Source organism: Gracilinanus agilis, chromosome 3 (genome assembly GCF_016433145.1).
Source record: "Gracilinanus agilis isolate LMUSP501 chromosome 3, AgileGrace, whole genome shotgun sequence".
NCBI lineage: Eukaryota > Metazoa > Chordata > Mammalia > Didelphimorphia > Didelphidae > Gracilinanus > Gracilinanus agilis.
Genome location: NC_058132.1, coordinates 526,677,143 through 526,701,887, shown reverse-complemented (window position 1 = coordinate 526,701,887; position 24,745 = coordinate 526,677,143). Strand labels below are relative to the sequence as shown.

General features: G+C 35.7%; 1 protein-coding gene across 1 annotated transcript in view; it reads left to right on the top strand.

The window, feature by feature from the left end:
• The window catches only part of FARP1 (FERM, ARH/RhoGEF and pleckstrin domain protein 1), a 324,700-nt gene that overhangs the window by 250,546 nt on the left and 49,409 nt on the right, over window positions 1-24,745 (top strand). Inside the window, exons 10-16 of the mRNA XM_044670555.1 lie at window positions 527-690; window positions 1,401-1,469; window positions 2,934-3,009; window positions 5,271-5,279; window positions 6,118-6,358; window positions 21,576-21,763; window positions 23,976-24,065. Of these exons, the coding sequence (XP_044526490.1) occupies window positions 527-690; window positions 1,401-1,469; window positions 2,934-3,009; window positions 5,271-5,279; window positions 6,118-6,358; window positions 21,576-21,763; window positions 23,976-24,065 (837 nt within the window). The remainder of the gene's footprint in view (window positions 1-526; window positions 691-1,400; window positions 1,470-2,933; window positions 3,010-5,270; window positions 5,280-6,117; window positions 6,359-21,575; window positions 21,764-23,975; window positions 24,066-24,745) is intronic.

The window sequence follows — 24,745 nt, the reverse complement described above, 5'->3', positions numbered from 1 at the left end:
GATACAGAATTGTTAGTTTAAGTTGTTGCTTTGATTCCCCTGGAAATTATTTTCCTTTCCAAAATGGCACTTTGATGCTCCTTTAAGCCTAATACATATTCTAAGAAGATATAAGATAATATTCCAACATTGGCATGAAAACTAAAAAAGAAATTATTGAAGGAAAATTCATGAAACTTAGCTGACACTTTAAAAGAATTTCTGTACTTACCCATGTCTAAGCATAATTGCATATCAAGGATGTATTTTCTGTTGATGAATCCTATCAAGGAGATTTGATCATTCTGTCTAGAAGCCAAAATTAACTGTGTGGAGAATTAAATATATGTACAGAATTATGACTTAGATCATCACTGGCAAGGATGCTTGGCCAAACACTGAAAGGGAATGTTTGCTCTAGGAAATTCACAATTGAAATAAAATGTGACCTATTATTCTCCCAAACCCTTTCTTTTTTGTATAGCATAGTCACTTTTTTCTATAGGTAAGAGAGGAAGAACAAATTCATAATTTTCTTTCTCTTTAGAGTTCATACCAGGACACTTTGGAGTTCCTTATGGCCAGTAGGGATTTCTGCAAGTCCTTCTGGAAAATATGTGTGGAACATCATGCCTTTTTCAGACTTTTTGAAGAGCCTAAGCCAAAGCCAAAGCCAGTTCTCTTCACAAGAGGGTCATCCTTTAGATTCAGGTAAGGTAGAATCTCTCTTCCCAGGACTTATATAATCAATTTGTCACTTCTGAATTATTTCAGTGAAAGTTTCCTGAAATTACTTCTATGACTGGTGTTAGAATTTATAGCTGATACAGCTCATATTTTATGTAGTTAAGGACTTTGTGGGAAAACTACCAGTTTCTGCAAGCAATATAGGTGAGATCTTTAGCTGAGTAGCCCAAGTGGTAGAAATCCTGTATTTTCAAAGTAAAGTCCCATGGGATTACTTTTCAGATTTGCTATCAACACTAGATTTGAAGCTATAAACTGCCTTCCTTTCTAGGATTGAAAATAGTTTAATAAACTCTGTAGAATCTGAAGTATCTTATTACACTTAAATTTTTTCAAAGAGTATACAGCAATGGCAATGCTTGCAATTATGAAGTAGCAAAATAAAAAATCTTCATGAACATTACTTTCGGGAAAGGAGTCTCCCCCCCACCCCCACCCCAACCCCTTCTATTTAGTAATGAAACCTAGAGCTTCTAAAGAGTAGACCAGGAAAGATTATGTTGTTGTTTTAATTTCTGACCCACTGAAGAGTTTATTTCAAATGTAACAGTTCACAAAATAATTCTATTCTGGAAGAAAGGAAAACAAGATGATAAATTTTTGTGTTTATCTGTATAAATGAGAACAAGTATATATCCTTCTCTCTCTTCCTGTAATTGTGGTTTTTATCCTAGTGGTCGGACTCAGAAGCAGGTTCTTGATTATGTTAAAGAAGGAGGACATAAGAAAGTTCCATTTGAAAGGTGAGAGAAACTTTGATGCTATTTCTGATTTGAGGGCAATGATACTCTCCAGGTAACCTTTCATTGCTGCCAAGAATGTCTGTCTCCATGAAGGCTCAATGTCCCATCACAGACTTACTGCTTCTTAGCTACACTCTCAGCTTCTCTCTACACTGATTCTGGGCAAGTATACTTCTTTTGTCCATCGTATATTTTGGGGTGTCTTTCCAGGGGATGCTTCTTTTTCTGTGTAAAGGAATATGAGAGACAGAAACAATCCAAAAGTTCTAAGTGAGGAATGAGAGTTATTTGTCCAAGGAAAGAGGAGAAAGACTCCCATTGGAAAACACAAAACAGAATAAAAAAGCAAAACTGAGTATGAAGGATTGGAAGGGAATACTTACATGGGGATGAGCACACAATAAATATTTGTTGACCTTAAACTTGATGAATTTTTATGAGTTTGCAAATTAGATGTCATGGATGAGAAGATAGAATTAGAAAATTTAGCAGAGGAAGGGGAAAAGGAATGAAAGGAGCTATGATGACAAGAAAATAAAATATTTTTAAAAAGGTGATTGTATGACTATTATTTGGATTATTACTTGCTTTAAAAGCATTTATACTTATTTTTTAAAATACACTTAAAGTTGTAAGTTAAATTTCAGTATAATTAAGACCATGTTCTTCTCATAGTTCATCTTGAATAACATTTTCATTCTGAATAATTAATCAATAGATGATTTGTATTTAATTTTTGCATTTGAAATATGGAAATACCTTACAATTCATTCTTAGTAATTAACATATTTTTATATCTATGTAATTTGCTTTATTTCATTTCATCATATTAGGAAAAGTTGCTTAGTTTCTATTCAGTTTTATTATTTTTCAGAGGAATGGGAAAAAGTAAAGGAGAGATGTGATTGATGGAATTAGGTCTAATTTAGCTGCTGTTATTGAACTTATAATTGCAGTGGTCCCAGGATAGCCCTTTTTTTTAATAGTTATCTATTCTTATTTGCAGGTAGTTACTTTTTTTCCTTTACATTTTAAATACCGGATAGTACAAGCTGATTAAATAAATACTTTCTGTTTTATAAATCTGACCTAGAAAGTAAATATGTGAAATACACAGAACTAATTGCAAAATTTTAGTTTGGGGCTTGTAGCTCAGTGAGTGCCAAATTCCATGGAATTCTCTCTCTGTCTCCACTGACATTTGTAAGTTGCAAGGCATTGCTAAGAGTTATAGTGATCCTTGAAACTGATTTGACTGTGACTTTATCTTCAATCAAAAGTAACTTAAAAGACATTCTAGGGATGAGGAAAGTTTGGATGTAAGTCACTTTCAGAACAAATGACAAAAACTTGCTTTGATGAATTGAGAGGTGTGGCTTTTAGTTTTTTTTAAGGAAGTACTCAATGTTAGTTTTTCACAGAAAAACTTCATACAACTTAGCCACCTAATGTGATTTCTCCCAGGAAACACAGCAAGATTCGGTCAATAAGAAGCCTCTCTGCTCAGCCTTCAGAACAGAACTCAGAGGTGCCAAAACAAGTCAGTAATGGTGATAAGTATCCAGAATTGTGCTTATGTTGTTCAAGTAGCTTCTTCTAATTAGTATTGCTAAATATTTTACTTTCACTTTTCCTCTAATTTAACTTGTAGCAATTTTTTTGTAAAAGATACAAAAGCATGAAGTTTTATTATGCATGTATATACTTTAGGCTATCGATTTCTTCTACCTCCCAGCCTAGACTTAAAATTAATAAAATCTTTGATCTCATGCTTCCTATCAATATGTGTGTTATAGACCCTAGAAAGGGGTTGCCATGTTGTCCTAGACTTAGCTAAATGGTAGAACTAAACAAGTTTGTTCATGGAGCTAAGGTCTCCCATCAGCTAAACAGGTTCACTTGCTTGAAAAGATTTGAAACCGTTATGCTAGCTGATGGGTGTAACTACAGCTCATTGCCAAGGTCATAACCCCAAGTTGGCATCAAACTGAGGAATGAGTTCCCAGGGTTTATTTTACAGGGCAACGAAGGCTATTCTCAACAAGAGGCATTATCACTGTGTTGCTCTGAGGGTAGCTAAAGCATATTTTCCTGGAGGTAATTTCTGGAAGAGTTCTGTGTTTTCTCTGATGGAAAATAGGAACTCTGTTAAGGCTTAACATTAGGGAATTCCATTACATAAATATATCTATTCAGCACGTAGAATTTAGGCACAAAAGGATTTTTAAAGAATTTTTTGTTAACTTGTCTCTATAAGTCTATGACAAATTCCCTTCTTCTATTGCCCCTGAGTTTCCATCAAGCTACTTAGGGATGAGAATAGTTTCTTAATTTCCTATAAACTTCAAACACTGAATAAAAACTTGAACATGCTTCTAGAGGGCAGGGGCCAGCATCTGTCTAGCTCCTATCTCTGTACTTTTAACATATAATGGAGCTCCAAGCATAGAAAATTAGGAGATCAAGGTTTATATCCCAGTTCTTCCTACAGAATGGACAAGCTTGGGCATAGAAGGTCACTTAAACTTCTTAGGCCTCCGTTTCTTCCTCTATAAAGTGAGTAAACTAGACAAGATAATTTTTGAGGTCCTTTCAAGCTGAAATTCTGTGATCCTAAATTCTTTCTGTATGATGTTCAAATTGACTTTGTGAATTTATACTTATTACCCATATTGAGTTTTTAAACTTTTTAAAAAGCCTTTCCTTCCATCTTAGAATCAATATTATCATGATGAAATTTTCTAGAGCCTGTATATTAATTTATAATTATTTATTAGCAAAAGTGAGAAACAGAAAGGGGGACAGAGGGGAGACAGAGAGAAGACACACAGAGAGGAGACAGAGAAGAGAGGACAGAGAGAGAGTGAGAGAAGACAGAGGGGGGGACACTGAGAAAGAAGAGAGAGGAGGAGGGGACAGAGGGGAGACAGAGAAAATACACACAGAGAGAAAGACAGAGAAAAGACAGAGGGGGGGACACTGAGAAAGGAGAGGGGGGAGTGGGGGGAACAGAGGGGAGACAGAGAGAAGGTACACAGAGGAGACAGAGAGAGAAACAAAGACAGAGAGAAGACACAGAGAGAGAAGGGGGACACTGAGAAAGAAGACAGTGAGAGGAGAGAGAGAGACACAGACAGACAGACAGAGAAGACAGAGACAGAGAATGAATTGAGGCAGAGAGAAAACTCAGAAAAGAGAAAGAGAGAGAGAAGTGACAGAGAGAAAAAGGGAGAGACAGAGAAGACAGTGAGTTGAGGCAGAGAGAAAACCCAGAAAGAGAGAGGGAGAAAAGACAGAGAGAGAGGAGAGAGAGAGAGAGAGAGAGAGAGAGAGAGAGAGAGAGAGAGAGAGAGAGAGAGAGAGAGAGAGAGAGAGAGAGAGACAAAGCAAAACAAAACAAAACACTTCAACACTTTCTAAGCTCCAGCTCTGAGATTGAGCATTAAAAGTTCCAGAAAATGGAGCAAGTCATGTGTCCAACCAGAGAGAGTCTGGAGTGAAAGTGCATGGGCTACTGCTCCTCCCCTTTATTATAAGGCCAATGGCATCATTCTTCCTGTGCATCTGATTGGTCAGGCTTAGTGTTAGTCTGGGTCCTGGAGTCCTAATTTCCTGACAGTCATCCATCACTCAGGGACTTCCTCCAGCCCCTTCCAGAGGTCAGGTCTCCAGGTACTCATATGGTGCTTTAGTCACATGACTTGCTGACCTCCTGAATTAATAGGCACTCATGGGTCAGGAGTTTTCAAGCAGAATAAGGGGGTACATTTTATAGTTAATTCACACAATACTGGTTCAAAGGCAGAAGAGGTCTAGGCAATGATGGTTAAGTGATTTTCCTGGGGTTACAGAGCTAGGAAGTGTCCAATGCCAGATTTGAACCTGTCACCTCCTGTCTCTGTGCCTGATTCTCTGTCCACTGAGCCATCTAGTGGACTCCCTCCCAATGTTTTTTGAAGAACAAATGAGAAATGAGTACACACACACACACACACACACACACACAAGTACTTTGAAAACTTAAAAGTGTCATGTCTATAAGGTAGGCAGGATTACTGTGGATATCTAGGTAGCATAGACAGTGTTGGGGCTGGAATCAGGAAGACTTTATCTCCCTGAGTTCATAGCTGATCTCAGACACTTATTCTGGGCAAGTCACTAAACTCTGTTTGCTTTAGTTCCTCATGTGAAAAATGAGCTGCAGAAGGAAATGGCCAACAACTCTAGTATCTTAGCTAAGAAAGCCCCAAATGAGATCACAAAGAATCGGACCTGACTGAAACGACACAAGAAATATGACTATAGTTTATGCTATCTGGAGGAGCTTTTGTTGAATAGTTCTCCCGGTAACCAGAGTAAGTACTGGTTTGCTTTGACAGAGGAAGTCTCTGAATTGGGTAGTTCCCTGTACCAATCCTAGGTCTGGCCTAACACCCCCTTCCTTTACTTATTTTTTCCAATAAAAACTAAACAAAATAAATATCTCCTAGAAATAGTAATTTTAATGAAATTTATTCACTTGGACTTAAATATAGGAAAACAAATCAAACCAACCAAGAAGTCCAAACCTAATCTATTTTCTCACCCTTGCTTTTCTCTCCCTCCTCTCCCTACCTCTGTCTTTATTTACTTTCCCTTTCCACTGCAGAGCTCAAGCTTTACCTATGGAGATGGTGCTGATTCACCAGGGGCCCAGAGCTGCCACCAAGGGAAGGAACTGAATATTTCTGCGGAGGAATCCGAGCAACACAGGAGCCCATCTCTGAAGAAGAGCCCCAAGGATGGCCAGCAGGCTGATGGTGTGGTGATGGCAACGATGGAGGAAGAGGAGGAGGTCGTTAAGGATAGAACACGGCAGCCTAATCCTCAGTCGCAGCAGCCGAGCACAGGTCCAGCATCGAGGGCTGCTCGGGGCAGCAGCACCTCCATTCCTTTCATTGACTGCAGTGATGTAGATAGTGAATATGACCTTCTAAGAGAACCAGTAACTCAGTCACATTCCCCAACAAATGACAATCATGAGGGTGATTTGACCAGTGGTGTTTATATGCTCTCTAGAGATGAAAACTGGAATAAGCCTAGGCACAGGGATTCCCCCCATTCTTGGAAGTCTTCCCAGCCCATTTCCAGAGAATACATTGATGATGATTTAGAAGATATAACATTTTATGGTAGCGAGAGCCCCAGGCTTCAGAGACATAGCTCTCTGGTGGATGAGATGTTCAGGGGATCTGGTAGTCGTAGTCCTCTTGCCACTCCATTGTCTCCCAGTAGCAGAGGATCAAGTCCTAATTTGAGTTGGGATAGAACTGGGTCTCAGGGCTATGTCTCAGAAAACGGGCATGACTATAGAAATACCATCTTGGAAGAAGACATTGTCCCGAACAGACAAACTCATTATGGAAATCATTCTCCTGTCTTGCAAAGGCCACATTTAAAAAACGTTTCTCGTGCATTTAATAAGTCAGAAACAGACCCATTCATCCTTAGCCAAGTTGTTGTAACCCCAGGGGAAGAAAGCAGGATAGGCAGCCATGGTAAGGGAGAATTTGCCAAAATGGCTAGTTCAGAAGGCAAAGCCCTGGCAAATGGCTTAGCTGTTCTTGGTCCATCCAAAAAGGTTGGTTGTGCCAGTGGTATGATAGACCATGTGGCTGCCATTCAAATAGCAGAGGGCTCAACCAGCAGTGGGACTGAGTCGAGTGATTCAGACTCTGAAATAGTAAGCCCCTTTAACCAGCCCCTCATGTTTGGTAACCCTGTTGTGCTGAATTCTCCTCCCTTACCTAGAAATAAGCGTTCCTTTGGTAGTCTACAGCTTGATGAGGAAACAGAGTAGAGGGATGTGCCTTGTCTGTCATAATGATGAGGATAACATGCACTTTTTTAGCTGCTAAGAACCTGAGATCACAGATCCTGAATTTAGATGGTGATGCCTCCACTCTGATAACATTCATTCGTCTCCACTATTTATTAGAAAGAAAGAAAATTCTGTACAGGCAAAGTTGTAGATAGCATACCTAATAGTTTTAAGTTCTTAATGATAAAAAGTGAAATGACTGCACAGTGTAGCTCCTGTCAACATTTGTTTCACCAGGTAGATAAGAGAAATAGCATCATGTGCCTATTACTGTTTTCTTTTTTGATGGTAGCTAGCGAAAGGAAATTCATAATAGATTTGATCTGACTTGTGAGTGGGTTGTGTTATTGAAGAAAATATTCACCTAGGTCCAGTCACATAAAGCAGATTGTCTTCGTGTCAGCTAAACTGAGTGCTTGGACTAGATTATCTTTGAAATTACAGGAAAGGCATACTGGCTTTACTTGTCTCCTTCATAGGAGATCCATTTTTTAGTGCCTCATAAATAAGGATAGGGATGAAACAGAATTCTAGGCCACATGTAAATAATTTGTTATTTATAATCAAATCTTGAAGAAACATTGGTCAAAGTTAATACACATTTTGAGGGAAGAATTAATTTGGCATTATTCTTCTTCAGGGCCTTTCTAATTGGTGTTAAAAGTCAGCATGTCCATTAACTATAACTTAAACAAGCCTAGTTTATGTGTATTTGGTGGAAGAAACTAGTTCATCAGTTTTGTTATAAAATTCTCGTCCTCATGATATGAAAGGGAAACCATTACTGACTGTTGATGTTTAGTGTTGACCAACTATTTCTGAACAGGGTACTAAATAACTATTTCTGAATAGGATACAACACAGGAGAATATTTTCCTGCGCTGTTATCTCTATTTTTAACACTTTTATTATACTCTGTATGTTCCCATTCTTGCTAAAAATAACCTGGGTCCTTTCCTGACCCCGGGGGGGGGGGGGCGGGGAAGGAATATACATACATACATACATACATACACATATATATGTATATATGTATGTATATATTTGGGCAAGACCTTATAGTTAATGGTAGTTGACTTATTTTAAAGTTGCTCTTTCATGTTACTGCCTTTTTTATTTTTTCAGAATTCATTTTTGGGTTTAAAGGAATAGAGCCTTGCCCTTAAAAGGGTCCATTCTCAGCCAGACTCCTTCCCCTTTCCCCTCAGTTCAACATACTAGACATTAAAGTACTTTGGTACATATGTATATAGGAGTTGGAGGAATATCACGTTAATGCTTGTAAGCCTTTTGTTTCACTACTTCCTACATTTAGTACGAATGTGAACTATGGAAAAAATTTTGTAGCTATTTATTAACCACCAAAATGTTGAAATAGTTTGCAACTGTGAAATCTCTGCCAGTGGCCTTACTGTAATCATTATGTGACGTTATGTTGTAGAAATAGCTGGATATATTTGACTAACTTAAGTAGAATTTGGCAGTGATATAAACTCAACAAAAATATTGGTTGACCTTATGTGAACCATAAATGATTATGTGCCCACATAAATGTGGATTAGCTTCTTTTAAATATTCTTAAAACTAAACAAGTTTTTAATACAGATTTTTTTGTTGTTGATTCTGGAAAACTTCCATTTTTGTGATCACTTGATTCAGAGTATGATTTAATATCTAGCTTGATTCTTGATGAGTTTGAGAGACTTTACACCATTGGTATACTTAGGTTTTGTTTCAGATTTAATTATTTCATAGTTTCTGAATTTTAGCTTTGAGAATATCATTAGTGGTCATCTAATTCAATATTCATATTTTACAGATGAGATAAATGATGCCTAGAAAGTGAAAGTGTCTTACCTAGAGTCATGTGACTATTTAGTGGAAGAAGTAGGACTAGAAACGCAATTTGCCTAACTCTTAAGACTAAGGCTCTATACATTATATATGGCAATTTATAGAAATGGGTTTATTTTTCTTCTAATTTATCTGATGATTTCAATTTCAAACGTTCTCTTTTGGATGAATATTAAATTGGAATGATTTGGAGACTAGTAATAACCATTTAGAATTTCCATAGATGATATTAATAGGTAACTGATACATGTTTATAGTTATTTGGAGATACAGTTGTTAGATCTTATTAAAGTAAAAGTTTTCTTGCACACCCCCCCCATTATTTTTTGCATAGAAATTGATGTCAAATGAGTGCCCCCTAACTTCATTCAAATGTAGTAAGTAAAGCCAGGTGTAGCAACTTGTGGATTCTCTCTCTTTTGGTGTTTTGTTGTTCCTATCTATACTCAATTCTTTTTTGTTGTTGTTAAAACTTAAAATGAATTAAAACATTGTACAGCCTACGTTGTATAAATAACAGAGATGAATTTTCAAAGGCAGATACATATAATGTAGCTAGTTTCCTTTCTCAGAAGCAATTTGTTATCAAGTATCAAGATATCAAGAAGGTGTTTAGTTCTAGTATAGATCATGGCCGTGGGGACAAAATTGTCCGTCTCTTCGATGGCATTTAAGCAGGTCTCTTCTTTCCATTTTGTAATAACCAAGAAATAAGCTTTATCTATTCTTCATAAGCTTCAAGACTTTAGTGTTTGTGATTTCTTTGATTTGAAGGTTCTCTGCAGTGATATAGTTCTAAACCATTTGCCATGGCTGTAATTGTGATCAGCTGGTGTCCAGTAAGGTATTCACATGTGCTCAGTGATGGCTGAGTTTAGCCTCAGGCTAGAGACTTACAGTTCATCCTTGGGTCTACTCCCAAAGCCTTTCCAACTTGGTAGGACCTTCCAGACTTGGAATGGCATGTGTGTAGCCTCTGAGCATCCTAGGTTGCCATTAGAGGATGACATCTCTGGAGGTTATCTACTCCTGCTTGGCCACTATTTTTGGAAGGAGTAATGTTGACGCCATTATTTTTCAATCAGCAGATTCCTAGGCATGATGTTTTTAAAAGCACAACTAGTCATGTCCTCAGAACATCAAAACATAATGAAGGCCATTGTTTCTAAAAGGAAGCTTGTCTTGTATTAAAACATAAAATAAATATTTTAAAACACTAGTCAGAGAATTATTCCAAACACTTCTATAGCCTAAGGAACAAACAGATGACATACTCTATATATTGCACATAGAATAAAAGGTAGGGACTCTTGTCAGTACATCCTATAGTCTCTTTTCCTCAAGAAACTTTCTATTCTCTAAACACATTTCACTACATTCTGCATGATCTGACTGTATGGTATAGGAGCACAAATATGTATAAAGTAAGTTCTGAGATAAAGTCAGAGGATGTTAAATATTTACTCAGATGCCAAAAGTGGTTCTTGTCATATGGGCCAACTGTTGCTCACTTTAAGGCAATATGTGATGCTTAAAGCCTATTATTCTGTGGTCAGAATAACTGTTTGGATGACCAACATATCACAGTTGCCCTAGGAGTTAATGGTTTTAAGGTTTGAGTATATAAAATAAATCGTATTTCAGTTAGAAGGCTTGTGCAGTCATACCTATATGCCTCACAATTCATATTTTTCTTTTGTTCATTAGTATTGCAAACTATTCAGACAGTAAAATATTTTTGTTATTGTTTAGTTTTTTTTCTTAAGGCTGAATCAAACCATAAGAAATTCTTTCAGTGTGAAGAAATATACTTAATGAGTTCCATAACTTCAAGTGAGTAATTCCAACACTATGACAATCATCTGTATGCCATTGAAGTTGTGTGATTAGACAGACATTTAATTAAAGGCAGTCTGTGGGCCAGATTCTTTCCTAGATATGTGATGGGAATTTGGGAATTTGCCAGGACTCTTAAGTCATTGAGCTGTGATAAATTGCCTCTGCCATTTAAAATAAGAACCATTCAAATTTTACTCTCAAGAATAGCTTCAAAGCTAACATATTACACATATAGAGAATGAGGCAGAAAAGGCAGAGCAATTACTGGAGAAGCAATGTGTGGCATACCTTTTATTTCTATAAAGGAGACAAAAATCCAATTCTCATTGCCTGTCTTCAGACAATATTTGCATATCAGTAGAGAACACCATTTTAGATATACTTCCACCTCTCCAATATTGGTTTTATTTGCATTTTTTAGGACCTATACCCTTCAATAGTTTGCCCATGAAATTATGTATTGTAACATGTGAGTTAGAATTTTCTCACTGACAAATGCAATATGAATTCCAATTTTTTTCCAAGTGTAGTTTTTCCCTAAAGTCTTGACCGATAGCTCTTACAACTTCCTGTTCTTTGAATTCATTGGTAATTTCTTCAAAGAATCAGCTCAGAAGATCCCAGGTAAATTCAGTAGTAACAAATTTATTATTACTTCAAGGTTTATATCCATGTCAGTTTTTAATAATAGGTTATAAGTCATGTCACTCCTCCTCTATGGAAAGTGTATGACGTATGGTACTGAGATTGTGTTTATATGATACTGAAATAATCTGTCAGTTTAGTGAAAAATCAAAGTATTTTCTGTGGGGCCAAATTACTGGTTGAAGTTTTTTTTTTTTTGTTTTTGTTTTTTACCTTTTGGCAGATTGCTGTGCTATTCTAGAGATTCCATTTTGGATCTTGTAAATTTTCCCCTTTTCTTTCACTGGGTCACAAGCCAATTTTGAATTTATATACTTTCTTTCCTGAAAACTTTCCAGAAAACTGTGTCTATGTACTTTGAACCTATCTAAAACAGTCATATTGTTCATAAGAATCCTTGGATCTCCCCAAAAGGGATACTTTTCCAAAGAAAAGAAATTTCTCATTCTTCTTCAAATTTTTCCTGTCATTTGCCTGACAGTCATGAACTTTGAATTACTCTTAACAAGTGTGATTTTATGCAAATAACACTTTCATCCTCATTGTAGACTTAGAGGTATAGGAGGCTTTTGAGGTTATTTAAATTCACTCATTTTACAGATTAGGAAACTGAGGCCTACTAAGATGAAATATCTTGCTCAAGGTCAGTCAGGTAGTAAGTGGCAAAGCTGAAATTTGAGCTCATATACTCTAACTGCAATTTCAATGTTCTTTCTGCTTCACTTTTATATAGCTGCCCTCTGATCTAATAACACAAGTCTATTTTCACTCCTGATCATTTGTATTGTTTTAAAAATGTGAACATGTTCAGAAACTTGTCATCTGTAGATCAAAGGAAGTGATGCTCAATCACAGAGTATAAGTCCCCCATTTCCTTTACAAATTATGTTCATATAGTGTCGATATAATGTACATGCATTTATATTTATTTCGTATAAGACTTACACATGTGAACATTTCAAAAGTCCCCTGGAAAAGTCTGTTTTATATTGGTATTCCATTGAGCAAGTTAGCCATGCACAAAAAGAGAATTATTCCCGAACAAGCGTTTAGATACAGTTGGCGATAAGAGTAGTTTACCCTGGCAGCATTAAAGCATATTCTGGCAGTGTATTTTCCCCTTGGTTTGATTCCATGTGCTTCTGTTAAATTGAGTGAAAGGTAATACGTAGAGTGAGCACTTACATATTTTCCTTGACATTGGCCTATATTTAAGATTGACACAGGTTTTTCAGGTCAGTGTTATGATGTCATATAATAAAGAAATCTGAACTTTTTAAAAAGAGAAATACAAGTTTCCTTAATTACATTTTTGTCAAAGGGACGGGGAGGAATGTTGGCAATGCCACCATTAACTTGTGTTTTGGAATGCACAATTGCACAGAATAAAGAATAAAATAAAAGTTTAATCTAGATACAGATATTACCTAAAACAAATCTCATCATTAAATTATACTTTTTACTAGTCTGGGATATTTGGCTTGTAGTGATAAGTACCCACATACTCAGACTATAATTATTTAAAATTTTTGTCTTTTCCATTTATTTTCTCTTTTCTCTTTACTGAGTCAGAAAGAGAGTTTTTATTGGTGACTCTTGACACAGAATAAAATGAAAAATTCACCTGTTATAGAAAACCCTCCAATCAAAGGTATCCAATACTGTATGTCAATTAGTTCCTTGAATGAGTACGTGATATCAAATGCTTCAGGTTCCTTGAGCATTTTTTATTCAAACAATACAAACTTCTTTTCATTATTTATTATTAAGAATGTATGTCTTCAGTCCTTTGATATCTTGAGCTATTTATTTAATGACAAAATGAGTATATTGTGGTCACTTTTCACACATACTCCCAGGAGTCATTGCTAAGCTCCCATCAACATATTAAATCATTTTTTTAAAGTATACGATGAGTCAGAACATTTTAACTTCTTAGACCAATGAAAAAGGCACATATTTTTAAGTACTTTTCCACAGATTATGTGTATGTTAAAAGATCCCTAAAAGTATTACACATATGAGATTAGATCAGAAATCTACAGGTATCTAAAGTACCTTGCCTTAAAAGTTGACTAGCATATTTCTTGCCTTACTAAGGACCCAAAAGGAAATGTATTTCAGCTTTAGCATGAGGTGATAAAAGTCATTAAATATGCTAGAGGATCTAGATGGAATTTTTTTCTAAAAATATCTTACAAACAAGATAGAATATCATCCATCTATCTTATCCATTTAGCTTAAGTATGACTCATCCCAAGTTTGAAGTACTTGTCTTATCATTCTACAGTAGTGTTTAAGCATCAGGGTTTCTTCCTTTTGCTGGAATTTTGTTGGAAATTCTGAATTAGAGAGAGCATCTTGTTTGCTTTTAATCCTAAGATTTCAAGATCAACTGACCTAATCCAGTGAATATTAAGAGAATGCTTAGGAAAATAACTTTGGGATGTGATTCGGAATCAATGTTATATTACAAACTAGTGTGGGATGATGGGATAAGATGATGATGACTTAAGATTTGTGGACATTGTCAAGTTTTTATATTTGGAAGCTGGCCTCCATGGAGTTCAATGAATTAATGTTGCCATGCCACTAAGGTAGTAATTACCCTATGCCAGGTCTGTTCGCTTCAGAATGTTAAGGAAGGCAATTTAGTCACTTTCCTTGAACACATTACAGACAGAGAAGAGAAAAAAAACAAAACAACTTGTCTGCACAGTCTAGTGAATATGTGAAATTTTTAAAATAATTGGCTCTTAGGTAAGATACAGTGATGGGGGTAAATCTGAACGTGTTTAAAACTCATTTTGCTTCACTATGAATTGATTTTTTTCAGTGAGTTTTAAAGCAGGAAAAAGTAAAAATGTCTTTGATAAAGTGTAAGGTGACACAGTGATGACCCATGAGCTCACAGTCATTAGATAAGAGCTTTCTGGTCTAAGAAAGTAGGTTAACAATTCCTTTTCATGTGTTTCAAATTTCCTTGGTGAGAAGAAAGCAGTTGTCATTCTGCCTGTGATGATTTATGGTGAGATCAAAGGTAGGTCTTCCATAGTTCAGACCTCAAACTGGTTGCTTTCTCAGTAAGCACTTAAAATGGCTGATGGGCTAAATCCTCTTCCCCTTCCCCTCTTCCTCTTTGAGAAATTGACTTGGGAAAACTAACCAAATTTCACTAGCTTGGCTGTATATGATTAATCCCTTTCTGTGTTTTTAAAAGTTTGTTTGTATATAAAATAAGGCAGCGTAGACAATATATTTTAATTAAAATCTCTAACAAACCAAATTAATTTTTAAATAGAAGATGCTGGGGACTTCATTCTCATTTTTGTCATTTGTTTAATAAAGTTTAAGAAAAAGCATTTTTATTTTGTTGTTCCATTGTATGCACTGTTTTGTCAGCATGTACCTCTCTGGGAGAAAATCTTTTTCAATGTTCTGTCTTTATCCTCAAAGCATGGTGTGCCTTCTGTTCCTTGCATTGTTTGGAGCACTGTCTGATGTCTTTTTTTTTAACTGCAGAATACCTATTTGTACTTGGAATACCTGTTTTCCCCACATACAGTGATCCTGTTCACTTCAAATAATGATCATGGTAACCTAAAAGCTCTGGGTTACTGCTTTGAACTTCCTTAGAGGTGGGGAGGAAGGGCTAGCCTCTGCTACCATTTGGAGGGTACCTTTTTTATATTTCATTTTCTTGTACTTTGTGGTTTTTTTAAAAAAATGATATATATGAAGATTTATTTTGAAGCAAGCAGGACCACTGTAGTTGTGGGAAGGATATCTTGCTGAAACTGACAGTATCTGTGGCAGTCGTTTACAGAAGGGATTAGTTAGACAAAGGATTGGATCTCATATTTTAGTGTTCCTGATATTTAAGTATGGGATAGACAGAGCTTTTTAAGCTCAATATCATTTCTTGTAAATGGGTTTTGGGGAGGAGGAGTAAGAGGATGGGGGAAACGCAAGAATGACCTTTAGATTTTATCAATCTGAAGTCTTGTTGAGCAACATGTAAACCCCAACTGTAGACGAGCTGGAGCAGGCACTGTCTGATTTCATCTTTTTTCACTGCCTAATATTGCAGTATATCAATAAAGCATGGACTTGTACCACCTGAAGGGTTGCTGGCTTCTCCCAATAACACTGAGCTTGGTGACTCTTTAAGCATGTCAAGCCAAACTCATGTAACATTGTATGCACGATATTAATATCGTTTGTTATCTAAACTGAAAGCTTTTACTTGTTCTAACAGGTATCTTTGCTGTAAAAATTGTCAATGGTTTAACTATTCTCTCTCACTGATGGCTGAAACTTTGTCCCAAGTACAAGATGATATTTTCCATTGGTATGATGTGTTATACTCCCTAATCTCATGACCCTGTCACCACCACCACTACCACCACCACCACCACCACCACCACTACCACTACCACCACCATGTTCAAATAAAGGAAGTGTTTCCTTTCTTGTTTTCCCCATGTGTCAGATCAAGGTAGTACATTAGTTATGCAACACTAGTTCTCTATTAATAGCATCTCTTTATTTTTCTGCAAAATTTCTTTCTATTTTTCTAAATTTTTTGAGTTGTTTGGTTACAAACTCCTAAGCTAATATTTAACTGTTGGTGAAACTTTTCTCTAAGAGCTTTGCTGTAGATAGACAATTCTTTGCCCCTGCAATTCTTAATAGGAAGAGGATAACATCCCAAATAAACTAGTAATCCTATAAAATAGTTATTCTTATGGAACCTTATGATATAAAAAATTATTCTTATGATCTATTTGTCAAAGTCATCCAGGAGAAGCTTTTTATATAGACATTAAACTTTAAAACCTATTTAAGAAAACCCAACCCAATGACGGTTCCGTAGAAAAGTAATCTTCAGTGAAAGATGAAATCTATGGACTGATTTCACTAGTTTTTTCCTAAGGCAATTATCATACCTCTCAAAAGGTCCTTTTTTTTATAAAGAGGAGGAGAAAAGAACTGTCTTAATGTGTTTCCTCCATGTGCCTTTGAATCATATCTCCGTACTCAAAGATAAAAATCTTTGATATTGAGGACAAAAATGTTTTAGAAGTAGCTTCTAGAAAACAACTAAGCAAGTTTTAATAATGTCATCATCTTTATTTGAAGGGCTAAAAAAGGCATAGATATTTAAAATACTTTCAACTTATTTATATTTCACAAAGGTTACTGAAAAAAATTCCAATTTTCTTTGTCAATTTGTAACCATCTGCAAATGTGTGTATGAGTTACATTTGATTGAGACAGTATTAATATCAAAATAAAAGTACAAATTATTTCATTCTTAACTTTTCTATGACAGCATTATTAAACTTCTTATAGTCCTTGGAGACTAGAATAAAATTGTTTAAGATTCTATCTCAGGTTTCCGATTTTTCCTATAAAAATAAATAACCCAAACCTTTGAATGAGAGTCCTAAAAACATAAAATTTGCTTGTTTAATGTTCAGCTTGGGCACAACCCTCACTTCAAACCAGATAAAAAAGTCATGAGTGTATATAGAAGCCAAATGAGGGTTGTTAATCATAAACTCACACCCTAAATATATTATAGTTCTCATGATTAAGAGGCTATGGGGTAAATGCTGACATGCCTCTCCAGTGTGTGACCCTGCAAATTTCCTCTTCCCCAGAGCTGCCAGTAAAACAGAGTTATGAGTATGTTTTAAATTAATAAAATAAAGGAACCCAACTGGCTGTTGTGCTGGGTGATAAATTGAAAAGTACAGTAAATATAGCTGGGCTATTTTGGAGCCCCTTGACTTTGTATCAGGGGAATAAATATGTATGTTTAAGAGGAATTTTAAAAGCAATTATTAGAAATGCTTCTCTCAGGGTTTTATATGTGAAAGGGCTTCCATTCCATCAAGACAGTGTAATGTCTTCCAGCTAAATACTCAGTCTCTTGAGGCACATTAAAGTGGTAAAAAAAAAAAATAATGTCCCTAGAGAAATCATTGGGAGAGATGAGAAGAATTTGGAAGCCATTAACCTTTAGTTGTATTTGAAAGTTTCAAAAAATTATAGCTCAACTTCTGGAAACAGTAAAAATGTCCATAAAACTTCCAAATCCTCCTAACTTTCTATGTGTAATTTAATTTTATAATAACTTCGTCTCTTTTCCCCATATTTCTCCCTTTCCCCATAATAATTAACTACTTTCTTAAAAGGATTGGTAAAATTATCCATTTACTTTGAGAAATTTTTAAAGGTCTAGTTTCTTGGGATGGAAAAGAAGTAGGAAAAAAATTAGAAAATCAAAGAATTAAAGTTCATTGTTGAAAAATGAACAAATAATGACTTCTTTCCCTGTCATCCTAGACCTGGGGGCTCCTAGAACAGAGCAACAGAATGTGTGACCCAAGTATTTATCTAGGAGATCCCTAACAAGCTAACTCCAAACCATGCTTTAAAATCGACCATCTTAGTGACAAAACTCAGTGTGTTGTATAGATAACTTAGTAACATAAATATCTTGCTCTTATTTCTCTTTCCAGAGGACACCCAAATAGTGTAGAATTAAATTTGGGTATACTACAAATGACATCAATTTAGTAAGAAAGTTTTATATCAAAGAAGGATTCTAGATAATTACCAAACTGATAAATAAACTAGACATTATCCATGTCAGCCTATTTGACTGATTACCGGAATTGTAAATAGCCTCTAAATTTAGTCAACATCCTTTGAACTTCCTTCTTCCCTTCCCCCACCACTCTGCGGACTATAAGTATCAGCTTTCTAATATATCTTCTTACAGGTTGAGAATGTGCCTTAAACTCCATTGGCACTTTTAGAGCTAGCTCGCTGGCCGACCTTAAGAGTTAAGTATTATTATTACTAGATCATAGAGTCATTGATCTAAAGATGGAAGGAAGCAGAGATCATCTAGTCCAATGCCCTCATTTCTCTGTAGAAACTGAGACCCCTGTAAAATGACTTGCCCAAGGTCACCTAGCTAGTAAGAATTAGGATTATACCCTGTCTTCTAACGCCAAAGCCAATTCTTTTAATAACTTTATATAAGTAGGAAAATGACCTTCCAGAAGCCTTTGGCCTTATCCTTAGTTTTTCGAATTCTTGGAATTGTTAATAGACGATTAATGGAGTACTTGATAATTTATTGACAACGATTTCTGTGTCCCTCTGTTTCTATCACTCTTAAGCTTCCTGACTCTTTTTATATGCATTAAATAAATCTTTAAATCTGAGGCAAAATAAATTGATAAATCTAATTAGAGGATCTATTCTTAACCAGCATCAAAATGGGTGGAAAAATGTACATTGTATATGTGAAATGTAGTAGGTTCTGTCTAATGAAAAATGCTGAATTTGTTGATATTTCCATGACTTATACTGGTTATAAATGAAATCTACTTTTATTTTTCCACTGTTTATTATTGCCTGTCTCTCAAATAGTGAAATGAGCTTCTTCTAAATTGATACTGTCTGCTTTTAAATGGCATTTTCTTCTTTCTTGCAATCACATATATACACATATTTCCCAGTAAGCTTGGTTCTTTGGTCTACTGTGCCCCTTTTTCTAGCTCAAACTTTCCCAAGTGTATCTCTAGTTCAGATTTTCCCAAGTAGTCTTCTACAAGGATAGCTTCTTTCCTTCCTGTGGGTGTGGTAGTGGTTGAATTTGTATTTGAATTTAGTCACCATTATTTCCCCCTCCAAACAAATGAGGTACTTTCTTCAGGCTTGTTTGTTGGGCACAGTCCAGCAACTAATTGCCTTCCTTTTTGCCCAGTCTCCATTCAAACTTGTCTTGTTGCTGTGTTCACTGTGCTGGTGCTTGTCCTATCCAACACCAGGGAACAAAAATGAACCATCATGAATCCAAACCATTATATTATTGCTTGTTGTTTCATCTGGTGTACTTTAAAATTCAGCGACTCAGAATATGAACCTCTTCTTATTCCAGGTGACTGTGTAAGGGCTGTAGGCGAGCTCACTTGTGTCCTGGGTAACTGTGGTCTGATCAAAGACAGTCACACCCAAGGCTGTCACTCATGAGTGCTCAAAGCATTTGTAATCTTTGATATCAGGCAGAGGAAGTACCAGAATTTCTCTTGTAAATCAGATTTAGAGTAATCATGTTTTTTCTCATATGATTTATAAGGAGTAGTTTAGAACTTCTTTTTTTAAAATTGCCTTTTAAATTGGTTTCACCATTTCTACGTGACGAGTTTCAATACTTTTGCAATTATTGTATTCAGTTATGTACTAGTGTCAATAAAATTGACATTTGTGAAGCAAGCTCTGGCCTTTCTCTGGGATTTTACGGGGCATGGCAATGTGTGGTGAAACTGGGTGCTAACTCAATAATATCATATTGTCTCTTGTGTCTTCTCTGTGGCTATAAAAGTGGTTAACTTTTTGATTTACCTTTTTAAATACTTATTTTCTGTTCTTTCTCTACAAAGATCACTATCAATAGAACACATATTCTCAGCTGTTTTTCCAGAAGTGGTGGCTTTTCATACACTTGCTGACGGTCAACAGGATGCCTTTGTGAGAGAGCTGTCTGGGGTTAATTAGGGGGTGCCGACTGAGGCTGGGGAAAAGTTCGTTGTTGGTTTTTTGTTTTTTTTTGTTATCTGGGGAAGAAATCTGACCAATGTGAAGATTACACCCATGATCTTTTAACTTCTTTAACACAACACCAAAATCATTTGAGCTAACCCTCTCAAGCTAGTTTTTATGGTAGTTGTTTTCAATAATTATAAAGTAAATATTAACTAATCCAAAAGAAAGAAATGAAAGTTCAAAGATCAATCAACTTGAAGAAATAAATTCTATTTTACACATCTTACCTCTGGTGTGGTTGTTCCTTACTGGAATAAACCTTGCTAATGTGTGGTGCCTCCAACAGGCCAGACATTGCAATCTACAAAATAGAAGTCTTCATATTTTCTTTGCTTTTAATTACTTCCATAGGTTAACTATTTTTACTTTGATGACCCAAATGTTAGTCAATGTAATCAACAGTTTTCTTATTGAAATTTTTAAAGTATAAAGTGGAAACCAGACTAAGTTGAGATTTCTTTTATTAGTCATTAAAGGAAGGAAAGTTGAATATTTAGACAAGCATTTTCATTTAAACATTCAGTAACCTGGCTGACTTTTAAGAGATGGTGAACACATTTTTAGAATTTTTAATGTTCTGTATTTCCCCGCACAGAGAATTGCTGTCACTTTTTGCTACATAAAGTGGATTTGTGGTAATTTCTCATGATCTCCAGCTTTGCACATACAAAATGATGAGCTTTGCATGTAAATGTGATGCTAGTGTTTCTATCTCAAACAGTGAGAGAAGCATGGAATGACACTACCAGGTACACTAAGCTTGCTTCTGTTCTTTGTAGAAATGAGGCATTAGTTGCTTTCCTTTTGATGTTAGTGCATTTCTTCCAAAACGCATTAATAATTTAGATTCTTATTAGTATAGTTTATTTCCTAATGATTTACCCACATTTCTTGTGAAATACACTCTTTTTGTGGACTAATTTTTAGGAGCAATTATAGTACCCAAGAGAACAGAATACTATTTTGTATACAACATACTTTTAAACTTTTACAATTACATTCAGGGGAGATCAGAGAGATTCATACATCATCTTACATTTGCTAATGGAAGCTTAGTTATACAGCATTTATTCTCATTCCGGGATCTTTGGCTGTAAAGGCAGCTATAATTCAGACAAGCTTATTAAGGAGCTAATAGCATTCAGTTTCCCAAATAGTAAAGTCAAATAAAAATAAATGGTAACTCACACCCACAAGAAAAAAAATGCTATGAAATAGTGAACCAGGCCCTTGTAGGAATTATTATTTTTTGTTGTTTAAAATCTCCCATCCCCAAACAGGCTCCCTGACTGGTAGTCCTCATCTCTCAGAACTGTCAATCAACTCTCAGGGAGGACCAACTGCAGCAAACATGACCTTGTCTCCAAATTTGAGTCCTGATACCAAGCAATCATCTCCACTAGTCAGCCCACTGCTGAATGACCAGACCTGTGCGAGGACAGATGATGAGGAAGATGTCAGGAGAAAGGTATCTAATTTCACTTATTTGGGTTGTTTTTTTTCAAGGTTTCTCAATGAGCTGGATGGTGTGGACCTGGAGTCAAAAGTCTTAAGTTCCTAATGCTCATTCCTTAAGGGGGCAGGGGGAGAGGTTGGCTAGAGAGGAGGGAGGAAGAGAGAGAGAGAGGTGGGAAGGAAAAAAGGGAGAGAGGGAAAGGGGGTAAAAAGGGGACGGGAAGGATGAAGTTGGTAATACAGAGTTTTTTGTTGTTCTTTTTAAAGACAATGACTTCTGGTCTGCTCTGAGAGTAATCAAAATTGCAGATAAGAGTAACCAGCTTGCCAACTTTGCCATTTAACTCATACTGAACAGCTATTTTTAAAAAAGTTTCTGCGAAGCCTTTAGACACCAATTACCACATTCCAGCTCTTGCAACCCCGCTGGTAGCCAGCCGAAGGCAGAGCAGTTTGTAGCTTTTGTTCTTTTCCCTAAAGGAAACATGACTGTGTGTTATTTTTGCTTACTAATTAATTGGATTTCTGGTGCACTTTTCTTGCAAAAAGCTTAATTATATGAATAAATAGCAACTAGTGGCAGCTAAATTTAATCCCCTAACCTTTTAGTTATTAAGTAACATAAAAAGGCATATAAACTAATAGCAAATAAGGAAGATGTTTCATTTTTCACCCTAAAATGGCTCAGCTTATTCCTATGAAACATTCCCCATGGAAACAGAACTGGTAAGGTTCAATATAAGCAATACAATTAGAAATGTAGTAATGTTTTTTTTAAATGCACAGATGTAGCCCCCCAAAAATGGAGCAAAATCAAATGAGAAAAGGGTTACATGTCATATCACCATCGAATGTTTTTCTTTGGGAATTGACCTTTTTCTTCCATTTTTAGGGAATATTTTTTCAATAGTGATCTAAGATGAAAAAGAACATGTTAGAAAATTGAAACCTGTCACTTAAAGATTTAGTTTGTTCCTTCTGGGTTGTTGGTCCATTCTTTTGAGGGAGGCAAGATAGTGGTCTTGCTAGACAAAATACATAATGTTAATAAATTCTTTTTAACATGGAAGAATTAGGAGAAAGAAAACCCTTCAAATCATAGAATAACTTAGCTTCTGAGCAAAAACTCAAATACATAAACTCACATTGTCTATTTTTTTGGTTAGCTCTATCAAATTCCATGGTACTTACTATGTCCTTACAAGATGCTTTAAGAAGAAAAAAATAGCTCACATTAAGATTCATGAAGTATTTTCCTTCCCACATCCCTGTAATGTAGAAAGTACATTACATACAATAGAACTTTTTTTACTTACAATAGAGCTGAAACTGAGAGATTAAATAACCCAGCCATAATCCTACTAAGTATGGGAGCTAGGATTCAAATGGCTTCAAAATCTTTCTTCTCCAAGTCCAACACCGTCTCCATTATTCAACAAAACACTAACTCTTCTTAATGACAATAATGCTAATAATGAAGAAAAACGAGTCACTAAAAGGATCAAAGAAAGGATGCTTACGTGCAAAGATACTAAAACTGGACATAAAGGAGATGCCTATAAATTAGAGAATGATTGAACAAGTGATAACATATAAATATAATGGAAGAATGTTGCGCTATGAGAAATGATGAAAGCTTCAGTTTCAGAGAAATCTGGGTACACTCGGAAGCAAAGTGAAGTAAGCAAAACAAAGAGAGCATAAACAATAATACTATAAAGCCAAACAACTTTGAAAGACAAAAACTCTTTTCATTGCAGTGTCCAATCAGAATCGCACAGAGCATGGTGATGGGCTCAGGGTAAAGATTGATTCTGGTTTTTTCATTAATGATATAAATTTGTTACAAAGTTTTTGCTTTTCTTCTCTTTTGAGCCATAGGCGGATAAGAGAAAATAAAATTTTAACTAAAAAATTAAATTTGCAAGAAAAATAAAAAATGGTACAAGTTCTGTTCCTGCTCTGCTTACTCATTCCTACTCTCTTACTCTTTGGAAAGGGATTTAAATATAAGCTTACTATTCATACCAGCTACTCTAAATAATTAAGTCACCTAGGCTTATCAATAGAACCATTTTTCCCTCATAAGATGTCTCTCTTAAGTTTCTTCTCCAAGTTCAGCACTCCTTCCATTATTTAACACAACACTAACTCTTCTTCATGATGATAAGGTTTAATAATGAAGAAAAATGATTTATTTTTCCTATGTGTTTTGCATTTTACAGAGATTTCCAACTGACAAAGCCTATTTCATTGCTAAAGAAGTATCTACCACTGAAAGGACCTATTTGAAGGATCTTGAAGTCATCACTTCAGTATGTTAGCTTTTCACATTTTAGCCCCAACCTCCATTTTCTGCACAATGGCACTTTACCTGTTTCTACACTCTGTCATTAATAAAGAAGTTGTGTCTTCTGAAATTCTGTGCATGTACTGAAAGGACCCCTTGCATAAAGAGAAAAGGACTTTGGTCCTTGGAGACTGATTAGACATCTGTAGCGTGTTTAGTTTGGAATGTACCCTGCAAAATAATTTTAGTATTTGTGGCTTAAAAAATGCAAAGGAAGCAATTAAATTCTATGGTGTTGGAAATATGAATTAAACATTTTACTTCTGATGTGCACTGATCCAGAACACTTTGTGTTTTGCTGGTTGTCAAAATGTAGTCACTTCTTTTCACTCTGGGGAGACCTGGAGGTGAATATAAGCCTCATTGTAACTTTGATAACAAAATAAATCCTGACAGCAGTATCTCCCTCCCCCTGCCCTCCAGTGCTTATTATTATTCTAGTCAGCTTTGGGAACTGGTTCTGGCCTTCCTTGCTTACATTTCTTTTCCTTAAATATTTAAGATACCTGGTTTAGGTCTTAGGATTTTAGAAAAGAACTGTTTACTGCAGGGATTATTTGGGATCCATTAAGTTTTTATTCATTAACACTAGACTAAACTCCATGAGCTAAGTGATCATATACTTTTATGATACAGTAACATGTT